The sequence below is a fragment of the Octopus bimaculoides genome, chromosome 3 (genome assembly GCF_046866305.1).
Source record: "Octopus bimaculoides isolate indiv1 chromosome 3, ASM4686630v1, whole genome shotgun sequence".
NCBI lineage: Eukaryota > Metazoa > Mollusca > Cephalopoda > Octopoda > Octopodidae > Octopus > Octopus bimaculoides.
In genome coordinates this window covers 126,402,974-126,417,813 of record NC_142930.1, presented here as the reverse complement: position 1 = coordinate 126,417,813, position 14,840 = coordinate 126,402,974, and the positions used below count along the sequence as shown (strand labels likewise).

The 14,840-nt window shown below is 33.8% G+C and overlaps 1 protein-coding gene across 10 annotated transcripts in view; it reads right to left on the bottom strand.

The window, feature by feature from the left end:
- Positions 1-215: 215 nt before the first annotated feature.
- The window catches only part of LOC106869993 (adenosylhomocysteinase-like 1), a 426,079-nt gene continuing 411,454 nt past the window's right edge, over positions 216-14,840 (bottom strand). For all 10 annotated transcript variants that reach the window (XM_014915943.3, XM_052966153.2, XM_014915942.3 and 7 more), the window contains one exon: positions 216-9,742. In XM_014915943.3, the coding sequence (XP_014771429.1) occupies positions 9,736-9,742 (7 nt within the window). In that variant the 3' untranslated portion in view covers positions 216-9,735. The remainder of the gene's footprint in view (positions 9,743-14,840) is intronic.

Sequence of the window (14,840 nt, the reverse complement as noted above, 5' to 3'; positions counted from 1 at the left end):
ACGCCGCTTGAACACAGGTGTTGGTGTATTTACGTCCCGGTAACTTAGCGGTTCGGCAAAAGAAACCCGATAGAATAAGTGTATGCCTAAAATAAGTATTGGGGTTGGTTCATTCGAATAATGAAGGCGGTGCCTCAGTATGGCCCCACAGTTTAATGATTGAAACAAGTTTAAAATAGTTACAATATAAGAAACAAAATAACGAAAACAAAGAATTATTTTTTTTAAAAACAAAATTTTATTCATACAATCTGAATATGAAATTTGGACCGAAGCCCAAAAGTATCTACATATCTTGATGATTTCTATATTTTATACAAAAAGAAAGTTCTGCGTTTCTATATGGATGAAAGTTAGTAGAGAATTTTAGCGTCCCGAAACAGGCTACAGATTAAGAAAGAAAGAAAATTACTAAGTTGACCAATCATTGAATACGGTTTCTTCGTTTCTATACTTAACAAATTATGGACATCTAGTTCATTCATTGATTTTTTTAATATTTTTAATTATATTTCAAGAAAAATGTTCTAAGATCTGAGTAAAATGAAGGTTTCAAAATTGGCATAATTTAGAATGCATCTTTGAGGAAAAAAAATTATTACAATACAGTGTTTATAAGAGGCTGAGAGAGAGAGAGAGAGAGAGAGAGAGAGAGAGAAAGAAAGAAAGAAAGATTTTAGAGATGAAACTTCGATTTTCTTTATAGATTCACATAAAACTATTTCATATTCAATTCTTGTTCAAGACTGATATCATTATACCTCTAACGTAACGCTTTTAAGATGTAAACCTGCCGTGTTTAAAGAAAAAAAAATACTTCTTAGAACTACTATTGTTATCAATTAAATCAAAACCACCCCCAAAACAAATTTTGAATAAAGAATCCATATTTCTAATGTTAATTATTAGAAATATTAATTATGTTGTCTAAAGTCATTTGACAAGCAAGCGTCTTAGTGAAAGGTTAGTTATTTCTCTATATACAGGTATGTCATATTTTCCGTTGTCTTTTTTAATCCCGAATATATATATATATATATATATATATATATATATATATATATATATATATATAATGTGTGTGTGTGTTACCCTTTGATCCCAAATGTTGGGAGTCAACAGATAAGAAGCACTGGAAAGAAATTTAATATTTCTTTTTCCCAAAATTGTTAAATATCACAAGGAGCCTTACCCACAATCTGAAGGGGAGAGAGGGGAAGATTCTTCTACTCATTAAGGTACAATACCCTAGAATAATATAACACTCGTTTGAAACTTAGGAAAAATGTCAGAGATTCTTAAAGGAGGGAACTATCAAATGAACCCCAGTGTATAACTGGTATTTTACTTTATCAATCATAGAAATGTCAATGACGAAGTCAGCTCAACAGGATCCAAACGCAGAACGTAGAGACATACCTAAACACAAGATATTTTGTTTGTTGCTCTCCCGATTCTGTCGTGTACCATATCTTGATTTGATCCTTATTATATTTGTACTTCTCCAACGTCCCTCCCCCAGCCCCTATCCCCAATGAAAAATAGGAACAATGTCATAAAAAAAAATTATCAAATTTTAATTTTTACGATTCATTGAGCAGTAAAAAGAATTCGAACTGTATGACCAAATCTGAATTTTACCAATTATTTTCTAGATTATTCTCTCTAAAACACTACTATAGAGGTAAAGAATATATATTTGCAAGAGTGTATATGTATGTACGTGTGTTCAATATAAAAATATTAGCGACAGAAGCAGTTTTAATACCAAAAGGCAATATTTATGCCACTTAGAAGTGAATGTGACATTAAAACACGGAATGCTGCGTTATTTGCCACGCTTCGGGCGTCTACCATTGACGAGGCCAAAGAAGGCCGAAATCACGTGATATGGTAGTCCCAGTGGCGATGGCAGAGCATTACCTCCCGCTAGCTATATAAACACCAGTGCTTATATGCACAAGTCCATATGAAACGTTTTCTCTTGGTAAATAACGCAGAATCCAGTGTTCTAACACAACATCCACTTTTAAGTGGGGATAAATACACACACACACACACATCACATGGTTCACGAAGCAAATATTTGTTAGTAGGCCCTCATCAAAACAGTTTAGAAGAAGAATTAAGTACAAACGATTAGCTATTATGTACTTGAGTTCCTCAGCAAAAATTTGTGTAGAGAGGGGATAGAAATACTCGTTAAAAACCCGTAATATTGTATCTCAGACTAAGATAAAGTTTAGAACTTAAAAAATAAAGAATAACCCCGTTATTTTCTAGTGTGATGAGTGTTGTAACATAATAATAATAATTAGTTTGAAGCCAATCAGATAAAAGCCACTCGTTGCCGTACATGGTCGTTATTCACACAAACAACATAATAGCATTATATATCGAGATGGTAAAAAAAATATAGAAGATAGAGGTGATTAGTAAGTGCTCGAAGGTTAGAGATAGACTTAATTACTTCAGGTCTTCGATGAAAATGAAAGAGCATAAGCCCTTCCTATAACAAGCTGAATAAGATTTTAAGATTTAAGATGTTTTTATACTTAGAAGAGTTTTTGGGGTGAAAAACAAAAAAAGAATAAATCCCATATAATTTGGAATATTCTGAATAATAGAAAATATTTTATGTTTAGAGCAGAAAATCTTAACTCAAATTCCCATCACAATTGTTTAGCTGTAATTAACGTTAGGGGTGCTAGTAGATACCGAATACCACGTGAGTACTGTCTCGACTCCATGGGGTGTGACTGAGATTATAGCATTCCTCTAGTCCGTTGCAGGTAACTCACAATTGAGTGGACTGGAGCAACGTGAAATGAAGTGTTTTGCTCAAGAACACAACGTACTGCCAGACTAGGGACTCGAACCCACAAACTTCCGATCGCGAGTACAACACCCTTACAACTAGACTAAACACCTTCACATGGATATGCAATAACGTTGCAAGTCGTATGGACAGCAGGGTAGGATTTAAAAAAACCCAATTAGATCCGTATTGAAAGTTTTGTTTATTTCTTTTAATTATTTAACTGAAGGGATCACATACCGTAATCTAAATATCATTATAAAATGAAATAGTAACTGATACGCAAGTTATAAATTTTTTTAAATAGCACAGATTCAGAACCTGCAGTGCCAAATCGTTATCTACAGGTTTCCATCAGATTTAAGTCAGTGTTGAGCTCTGGACTGCACAATTAAACTAAGCGAATGATCTAGAGATCAGTACAGGTTTAGAGAACCTGATGAAAATCATAGAATAATAGTTCAAAACTAGCTGCAAGTAGTTGATGCCCTGATATATACCATGTGCATATGAATGCTTCCATTTCATTTTTAATGCTAAACTTTCCATCATTCTCTCTCTCTCTATATATATATATATAAACACAGATAGACAGTAAGTACAAGAATGGCGGTTATGGTTTTACATTTATTCCTTAATTATGATCGTTTCAACAATATGTTGTAATATTACAATCATATTTATATTCATGATGTACCTGAACCATGTATTACTGAAACGATCGTAATGAAGGAATAAGTGTAATTTCAATTCTAGGACTTGTACAGAAACTCAGCAACTAATAAATTATCCCTGGAATTTCAGTTTATACGGGTTTTCCTTTAAGAAAAACTGTTTACTTCGTATGCAGTGTTTAAGAATACAGATTGGTCTTCTGAATCTCCTTTTGCCCAATATATATTTATATATATATATATATAATCCAAAAGATGCACTGGAAGGCGCGACTAGTTGCCAAAGTTTTGGGCACGTTAAATAATTTCACACTTCACTTATGTTCGGCGAGTTTCAGAAATCCGGATATGTGAGTGTACCAAGTCTAATCAGTATTTATGGCTTATATAATGCACACGTGTTTCAAAAAGCTGCCGATATAATTTACTCGAGTCTAAAGGCTTTGTTACACAAATGCACTGGCACACTTCAGTATTTTTGGCAAAAGTACAACACAAAGAATGATGCAGGTCCTTGTATGTACTAGCATGCAAATAAATAGTGAGATTATCATAAAAGGAAGTGAGATGGTAAAAGGGCATGTGAGAATAGAGCAACAGAATGGAGGCTCTTACTTCCTTTGCCATCGACTCCATTTCTCTTTTGATAACCTGATTACTAATTTGCATACAAGCGAATGTAAAGGCCAGCAAATTTGTGTTGCACTTTTACCAATAATACCGACGAAGTGTACTGGCTGCATTTGTTGCAAAACAAGACCTTTAGGCTGGAATAATTTATGGTGACCGGTTTTCTGAAACACGTATACATTATATAAAACAAATACCAATTATGTTTAGTGTTCCTTTATATAGTTAACTTGTTGCTGTGTGTGTAGAACAGTGAATTTGGAAGCACCTCTTATTAAATCAACAAATCCTATCCAATAATCACAGAATTAGAGAATATTTCAGCACATTATTATTGAAATATGTGTACAATGTGTGCGTGTGTTGTAATATGTGTGTGTATAAGACATTTATACTACACTCAAACATGAGAAATGGAAGGTAGAAACTTTGAATAAAGTATCTAACACCGACTTAAGATTATAGTTGAAATTTTGAAATAATACACTGAATAGTTGAGAAACTTGCTTAACCTAAACACATGTTCCTATGTACATACAAACCAGTTTTCTTGAAGCATTGCTGGATATATAGAAAATAGAGTGGTTATAGAAAGAAGCTTTTTGCAATGGCCATATAGTTGGAACATTAAACACCAAATGATAACATTAACAAAGATATTGAAGAGTTAATTTAGAAATATTTAATTAGAATTGATATTTCAAGTAAAATACTCCTATTCAAAAGGAGATAGTTCTGTTAAATTTGAAAAAGGTAATTTTTGTCCAAAGCATTAGGACTAACAAAATGTTTTCATATCTTTGATATCACTGATAGTTAATGCTCCAATAACATTGCCAGTCTTCCATAACAGTTCTAAATGTGTGTGTGTTTCTTGTTTCTTAATAATGTTCATTATAAACACAGTGAATACATGTATTAACATAAAACTAGATATAATTCCAATGAATCTAAGCTTTTATCTTTTATTTTTGAGGGAGAAATAAAGACCCATAAATAATAACAGTATCATAGCAGGAAACAATGTTTACCAGTAATAAAGAAGGCCAGTCCATAACCCCTGCTTAAAATAAAATTGGCCAGTCAACAACTATAGCTCAAACCAAAATAGTCCAAGTCTGAACACCAGTTTGATGTTAACAAGACAATGCACAGTTACTGCATAAGCCAAAAAAGCAGGATACATTTTTTGTTTATAGAGAAGGAAAAAAAGCAAAAAACAGAAAGATACGAATAGGATGTAAGTTTTTCTAAACAATGTAAGAGCAGGTTGTAACTTCAGCTAGTAGCAAAAATAGACTGTAGAGCTTGTAATAAGAGAGTTCTGTTAGAAGCTAAACATGATGGGCTGTATAGATTCCTCAAAATAGGACAAGATATGTCCTACACAAATGTTAATAAAAGAGACATGAAATACTAAAAGTTTAGTGACAGGGGTAACTAAATCAATGCTCAACAGCATTAATAAATATCAACTAAACTAGCTTTGTGAATAATGAGCATTCTGAAAGAGTGTTCAGAAATAAAATTCGACTCACATCATAAAAGAAAGTACAAAGATTATATATATATGACAAAAAGAGATTACAAAGCCAAGGCTGTGAGGAGTTTTCAGGACATTTGTAGGGAAATAGATATAAGTCTTACAGCTGTTTCTGGGATATTATGGATATCCCTTCATCAGAGACAATGTGAGAGGGTAAAATAGAGGTAAAAGGGAATATAGAAGGAAATGAGAGAATGAAAGTAGAAATATTTCTACATTTATTCTCTTATTTCCCTATCTCCTCTTTTTCCATAATAATTCCTTATTTTGAACTCAAACATTTACCCCACTCACATCGTCCCTGATGGAGGGATATCCATAATGTCCCAGAAACAGCTGTAAGACTCTTTCCTTATAAATGTCCTGAAAACTCCTCACAGTCTTGTTTTTGTTATCTCATTTTGTCTAATATATTTATGCATGCTAATACAAGACCCACATTAAACCCCTCACTCGTATCATATCGAACCAAAAGTTTAACTAGTCTGTCCATAGCACTTACTTAGCATTACCTGCCACTCTTTGGGTCTTCTAGATACCAATACCTTATATATATATATATATATATGTGTGTGTGTAGAGAGAGAGAGATATGCTTACAATAAAAAAATTTTGGTTTGGTTAATTCATATTTATGCTTTTGATTTTCACTGCCATTACATTACTTGGTATTTCTACGACTTATGTTAATTTGAATCTATGTTATGCAGTAAAGAGGGAATGCTAAAAATAAAAAATGGCATAAAACAATAGGGAACTGGATGTGATCCAGCATTGCTCTCAAAGCCACTCACTTGATGATGTGTGAGTACAAAGCTGCTGCTGGATCATATAGCAATAGTATGATAAAATGAGCAACTAACACCCATTACCAATGCACAGAAACAATTGTAGTGATTAGTGATTAAAGCCTGTTCATCCCATCACCTTGTTTTACAAATTTATATATATACATAGTTTACAGTTGTGTTAAGGTAAGATCAGCAAAAAAATTCTCCACACAGTGAGATAAATATCAGCTAATGTACACAGTATGAAGACACAAGCTATTGATAGTTTCTTAACTTGAAGACAGAGGTCTAGGCAATTTTTATAACACTCCTTATGTCATCAAAGTAAGAAACTGTTAGTAGCCTGTATCTTTATACTGTCTACATTGAATGATATATACAAACACATACATATATACACACAAATTGTTTTTGCACTTGTTTATTTGTTATGGAAATAACTAAAATGCTCAATTCACCTTTGCCAAACACACATGTAGTGAATGCACAAAAATCTTAAAGTATTACATTTGACACACACAAATAGTTTTTCTGTTGAAACAAATGAAGGGTTTGTCTCACAACTTGAGTTTCAAGCTACTATGATCTTTAGGCAAGTTCTCACCTGAAGAGTGCACTGGCATGAAACTAGAGCCACGAGACAAACCCTCAGTTTCAGTTTCTATAAAAACAAACCCATATCCTCCACAACGTGTACTGAGCACTCCTCTCTCAATCTTCTAATGTAAACTGTGTGTGCATGTGTATGTACTTCTGGTAAGTCAACAAGGAAACAAAGATAAATTGCTTATGCTCTAAAGTGTTTCATGTTTAAATAATCACTGGAAAAGTCAGTCTAGAAATTAAGTCACATTAAGATGGAGAATTTGATAGATAAACAAATTAGACAGGGACATGGGGAGATAGAGAATGAGAGACGGGCAAAGAATATGTAAAAACTGTGAACCATGAAAAGAAATTCCTATATCTGCCTCTTGGATTACCTTTCACTGAGAAAGTTTATTTATTTTTATGAAATCCTTGATTATGGAAGTATAGAAGTCAGCCTCAAAACTAACAATGGAAAAAAAAGAGGGGAAAAAACCCAAAAAACAAAAACTGTACAGAACTCAACCTCTAGGAATATATTGTCTAAAAAGGGAATGATGAGAGGAAGTCTGATTGATAGCAGTTAAAACCCTGGATAATATGTGTGTGGCTAATCTGGAGTAACAATAATAAAACAAAAATGGACAAAAGTACAAAACTGTTAGTGCTACCACTTGTGGTGTATCTATGAAAGAAGGATAGGAATATAAGTCTACTTATTATATATAGATCATAATAAACTCTACATGATAGCTACTTTATGTATATGTATACTGTGTATATGTGTTATGGTGGTATGTATGTGTGTAGAAAATGTAGTTTGTTAGAATATTAGAGTCAAATATGTCTAGTTTTAAACTTTATTTTACTGTGTGGACTTCTGTAAAATTAAGAAGAAAAAAAAAATGATATGTTTCCACAGTAAATATTGTGTAAATATAATGTCATTTCATATTACAATTAATTTTTTCTTTTATCAGCATCACTATCATCATCATGATATAACTTTCATTTAGTTTTTTTTCATACATTTTCTTTTTTGTATAAGGGTGGGTGAATTAGTGGAAGTAGGGAGGGACTGGGGGGGTGTTACTTGTGATTAAGATTCATAGAGAGTCGTTGGTTAGTTGGTGTCTAGGGTTTATAATAACAGCAGTGATAACATAGCGCTTTTTTTTTTTCAAAATTTTCTTCTCTCTTGCTATGCAGATCAAAGCCTTAAAATTGATTTCAAGATTTCAATAGCTGAAACAGCTGCCAGTGATCTGGTAGTAACAATAGTGTAGAAGAATGGTATAAAAAAAAAAAAAAAAAAGCAAATAAAAAATATCCATGAATACTACGTTCAAGCAAGAAGGAGATAAGGCAGAAAGAATTTAAATAGTGTTAAAAAAAAAAAAAGGGAGTAAGTAGAAGACCCACAAGTTAGAGGAGCAGTATGTAAAAGGATGTGTAAATCAAAATGTAAACAAGAGATTGATTCTTGGTCTAGATTGCAATGAGCTGATTAAAGTAACTATTAAAATATGTACACACACACACACCAATGCATTATATATATATATATATATATATATATATATATATATATATATATGTATGTATATATATGTATATATATTAAATGTAGCTTTTTCTAACATTGAGATGGATTACCAACATTTTAAAGTAGAACACTTGAAAATTGTGAGTTTTCACATGCAACCAATGATAGCATATGTAATCTACAAATAAAAATATATATATATATATATATATATATATATATATATATATATATATTATATAGTGTGTGTGTGTGTGTGAATGCTGTGTATTTGAACTACAAAGTGTGTCAATATGTACATATAACACAAATTAGTAGAAGAATGATGAAGCAGTAAAATTAGGGGGCAGGGGACCTCATAATGTTAAAGAAGAAGGAAAACAAAAAAAAAAACTACAGCAAAAGCCACCAAAATATTTCTTTCCAATTCAACAACAGTTGCAGATGGATACTTTAGCAGAAGACAACTGAATGTTTGTGGACAAGAATTATAAGTGAAAAACCTTCTAACAAAACAAAAACAAAAAGAGAAAAACGAAAATGAAAATACATACATTTGAAGAGATTGTGAGTAGAAAGGGAAGAAATATTGTAAATAAAACCATTAAAAAAAGGGAAAGGAAAAAAAAAAAACGCTATATCTTTTTTTAATATTTTCATTGGAATTTTCAGATTAATGATGAATAGATTGGGACCAGGTTTTGTTTGTTCATTCTACAGTCTCATTGTTTTGTTTCGTTTTTACATTTTCTCTCACATGAGGGACTTTTCTGGGATTCTTTCTTTCCAATATTTTTTGTTGTTGTTTTTCTTTATCCGCTTTTTTATTCTGTTTCATTTCCAGAATGGAGAAATATATGCTCATTTTGATTTTGAATTCAAGAAAATGGAAAATGGGATGGGAGTGGGTGGCGAGAGAGAGAGAGAGAGAGAGAACCAGAGGGATTTGGTAATATTGAGTTAGGAAGAAGAAAAAGAAGAAATTTGTGCAAAGAACAAAAAAAAGAGAAGGAAGAAGATATGCTGTGTATCAGAGTAGAAACAATTTTCCCAGTTTAACCACTGGCGCTAGGTAAGAATGAGTTGTCCGTCTTGAATAAATTTCTGGTAGATTTCATTCTGTTGGATTGATTGTAGTGTCATCAATACCTACAATAAACAAAGCAGAAGTCATGTTTAAAATATAAACAACAACAATAATAATATGAACAATAACAATAACATCTCCCAAGTACATGACTGGTATTTAATGGAGGGAGGGAGATGAGAACAATCAGTTATGTTTCCCCAATACACGACTGGTATCTATCTATTTTATAGACCACATTAATAATAGTAATAACAAAAAATTATTGATAATAATAATAATCCTTTCTACTATAGGCACAAGGCTTGAAATTATGGGGGAGCGGATAAGTTGTTTACATCGACCCCAGTGTTTCACTGGTATTTAATTTTTCGATCCTGAAAGGATGAAAGGCAAAGACGATCTCGGCAGAATTTGAACTCAGAAAATGATGATGGGCGAAATACCACTGAGCATTTCGTTCAGCATGCTAACGGTTCTACCAACTCTTCATCTTCACCTTCATAATAATAATAATAATAATAATAATAATCCTTTCTACTGGAAGCACAAGGCCTCAAATTTGGGAGAGGGGATTAAGTCGATTACATTGACCCCCAGTGTGTAACTGGTACTAATTTTATCGATCCCGAAAGGATGAAAGGCATGATCAACCTCGGTAGAATTTGAACTCAGAACGTCTCGATAGATGAAATACCACTAAGCATTTCAGCTGGCATGCTAACGACTCTGCCAGCTCACCACCTTTATAATAATAATAATAATAATAATAATAATAATAATAATAACAATAATAATAATAATAATAACAATAATATAATAAAAAATCTTTTCCAATATATTTTACTTGCAAAAGATATTAAAAGAAACAAGACACAAAAAATCGAAGTGTAGTAAGAAACAACTGCAAATACAGAAAGAAGTTAGTCACGAAATAGTTAATATTAAAAGAAATCTGGAACAGTCATAGCAGAGGGAGAAAGACACAAGAAACCAATTCATGACAAACCATTTTTTTAATGTTCACTTCTCCATGCTTGCAAGGGCCGATGGAATTCGTTGGAGTAGATTTCCTACAGCTGGATGCCCTTCCTGCTGCCAACCATCACAGGTTTGGAAGCAAGGTAATATTTTCACAATGACCTGAGATGTTTTCATCAAAGATTGAAAACAAAGGACACCACATGGTTGGCGGTGATACTCATTTACAACTATCATGTGATGTCAAGGCAAGACGACAGTAGCACACACATCATTTAACATCCATCTACCATACTGGCATGATTTGGAAGGGTTGACAGCAGCTGGTAAGGCTGGGACCGTACTAGGTTCCACTGTCAGTTTTGATATAGTTTCTATGGCTGGATGCCCTTCCTTATGCCAACCACTTTACAGAGTGTACTGAGTGCCTTTTACATGACACCAGCATCATATATATATCATCATCCATCATCTAGTGTTTTAAATCTGGGTTTTGTCCCCGTTAATGGGGGTGGCCTGATCTACCTCAATGCCATAGCAACTGAGGTAGGCAGGTGCAGCCCACCCCAACCTTCGGGCGGGCTGGCTGGTGCCCATTCTCCTTTGCTATCATGAGGCTTTTTTTGGAGCTAGATTTTCCACAGAGAGCATGCCCTTGCTTACCCCCAACCTTAGTTTCTAGACACGAGTGGTCCCGAGACCAAGGCCTCTTCCACGATTTTTAAGAAATGTGGGGGGAAACTAACTCAAGAAGGCAGGAGCCCATATATATGACTGGATTTTCAGTTTCTGCCTACCAAATCCACTCACAATGTTTTGATTGACCCAGGGCAATAGAAGACACTTGCTCAAGGTGTCAGGCAGTGGGGCTGAACCTGAAACTGAGTGGTTGCTGTGCTTTTGTACCCTATTTCATTGTAGAAATAAGGCACAAAGACAGCTAATAATGCAAAAAAAAACAAAAAAAAACAAAAAAAAACAATCAAAACAAAGAAAAATGGCACACAGACAGCAAAAATAAAAACAAAACAAAAATGTAGAAAAAGTAAGCAAATATAGAAATAAGGCATAAAACAACCAAAGGAGAGAGAAGGCAAATCAATGACAAATGTAGAAAGAATTTAGGCAAAAAGACAGCACTGTGTCTGTAAGCGCATTTCACCTCATTCTCCAAACACAACCCAACTGGATTGTCAGATCAGTAATTAATAATACATCTTGCAGTTTTTAAACGCGCAGCTAAACTGGAAACCAATTTCATTCCCCAACACATACATATACACAAATACACACACACACATCATCATCACTGAACATCTGTTTCCCATGCTGGCATGGGTTGGACAGCTTGGCAGGAGCTGGTAAGACCAGTAACTGCACCAAATTCCAATTGTCTATTTTGGCATGGCTTCTACAGCTGGATACCCTCCCTAACACTAACCACTTTACAGAGTGTCCTGGGTGCTATTCATGTGGCACCGACACTGACAGGCTCAGCAAGCAATTGGCAAGAGGATGGTTTTGTGCATGGACACACAGACACACATACATATATATATTTGAAATAATAATGTAACAGGGAAGTTTAAGACTTTTTATTACAACATCCTGAACCAATTATTTGTGTAAATATTGGTACACTATGCAATAATCCTTATGCAAATGATTGCATAATAGGGATGAAATGCCAGACCATCAGATGAACATTGTAATTCACTTCAGTGCTACATACCAACATATGTTAGTAGAGAAGCTTTCTGTGATAGCTACAAGATTCCAGGGATCCACATAAAGCACTACACATATATATAATTGTTAAACAGGACAACAAACGCTAAGGCAAGGCAAACATATCAAGTTATATACATTATTAATATTATTATTGGAAAAAAAAAAATTCAAAGTTTTACAGCTGTTTCTGGGATATCCCAGAGTATGGGATATTCCATCATTAGAGAGACAAATAGGGAAAATGGGAAGGGTATAAATCAATGAAAGGACAGGAGTAAAGGAATAAGATCAGAAAGTTGAACTGTAAACTTTTATACTTCTTTTTTCTTCTCTTTCTTCATCTCCTTATTCCTTTACTCCCTTCCTCTATGTCGTCATTTCATGAATCTATACTCCTTCTCGTGTTCATTATTCATCTCCGATGATGGAATATCTCACACTCTGGGATATCCCGGAAACAGCCGTAAGACTTTGAATTTTTTTTTCCCCCCCAATAATAATAATAATAATAATAATAATAATTATAATTATAACTTGAGAGGTTTGCCTTACCTTAACATTTGTCCTCTTTAACAATTATATATTAGCTATATTGGAAATCTGCAATGGCTCCATAACTATCATCTTGGCTATAACCTTGGAGCCACAGTAATCCATTACAACACTTACCTAATTGTTTAGATCACCTGTGAACTAAACCCCCATATTTTGTATTTATATATCAGTTATAATCAAGAATAAAATCTATACAGGATTTTATCAAGTAGCTAGAATGTAAAAACCAATTTAGGTAAAAATCAATACAAAGTATTTAATTTTCACCCCCATGTCTATGTGATAAATAAAGTAGTTTTAGAGCCATTTGGTGTCTTCTTCTAGCATGTGGCATTAGTTAGTTGCCCTTATAATTTTATAATTATATTTATAAAATTAAATACTTTGTGTGTGTGTGTATAGTGAGTGTAGTTCTTTTACATAATTCACATGCCTCAAATATTTCATATGCAGCAGTGTAGAGGAAGACTGCTGAAAGCTTTACTTGTAAGAACTCACCCAACATGGCCAAACACGAAGTATTTATCTATTGCATATTAACTCTGTCACACAACTATTAAGAAATAAAAAGGTTCTGTTTTGTATACCATACATAACTACAAGCTCTCTCTCTCTTTGCAAGTTGCAAGAGAGCCACCTAATTCTTTGACAAGAGGGTTTCGACCAGCTTTGCAGAATTCTTCTGCCCACCACCATGCTCAATCAAATTAGATTCCAAGTAAAAAAAAAAAAAAAGTCACCAAATTCCTGTCCAATTTGCTTCTACTACACCCACACATCACCAATCTGACTCACTGGCTATGACTACCTTGCTCAACATATACAAACTAGTACTTCACACAAGTGCTGCCCTACCAACTCTCTCTTCTACATACAGCCAGCTTTTGATCCTTTCAACAAGTGAGATGCACAGCTCCTTCACCTAGACCAGTGGTTCTCAACCAGGTCTGTATGACCCCTGGGGGAGTCCACACAAAATAGTACATAGGGGACCCACAGTAATTTAGTAAGGATGCATGAGAAATATTTGCTCTATTTATAGCAAGAAACAGCAAAGAATGGATTCTTTCTCCAAATTCCGTCTACACAAAGTAATGCGTGCAAAACAAAATAAGGAATTCTGAAAGGAGCATCTATAAAACTAGTTTTTAAACATCGTATGGCCAATAGGGGTCCACCAAAATAAAAGGGGTCCATACAAAAAAAATGGTTGAGAACCACTGACCTGAACTTACCAGTCTCCTTTTCTCTTGTCATCTCTCCAAGTGTTTCAATCAATCCCTCCCTAATCAACACTAAACACCTCAATTATTCCTCCTTTAAAATGTGGCCCTTTCCCCAACCCTGAAATTCCTTCCTGATTCAAGTTTCTCCAACAGGTACCCATTTACACATTTTCAAATTGAACAAACAACCACCAGTCTGCAGGGCCCACAAGACTCATGGGCACTGCCCCTTCCACTCTAATTCATGAAGAAAAAAAAAAAGATAAGAAATAAAGTACCAGACTGAAATCAGTATTAGAGTCAACATGATCAACTAAACCATTGAAGGCAGAGCCCTTGTATGGCCGCGCTCCCAAAACTGAAACCAGCAAAACATTAGAAGGATAAAAGAAAATATGTTTACATGTGTGTGAATGTGTAAGAGTGTGTATTTCAATGCATGTATGCATGTGTGAGTGTATGCCTTGGTGTGTGTGTGTGTGTATGTCTAATTCTACACAGCTAAAACTGTGTATGTAGGTAATGATGATATTTACCTCTCTCTCTCCATATATATATATATATATATGCACACACATTCATTTTAGACCTTAGTGGTTTTGAAAGGGAACCTATGAACACGCCCACACACAATAAATAAATATATATATATATATATATATATATA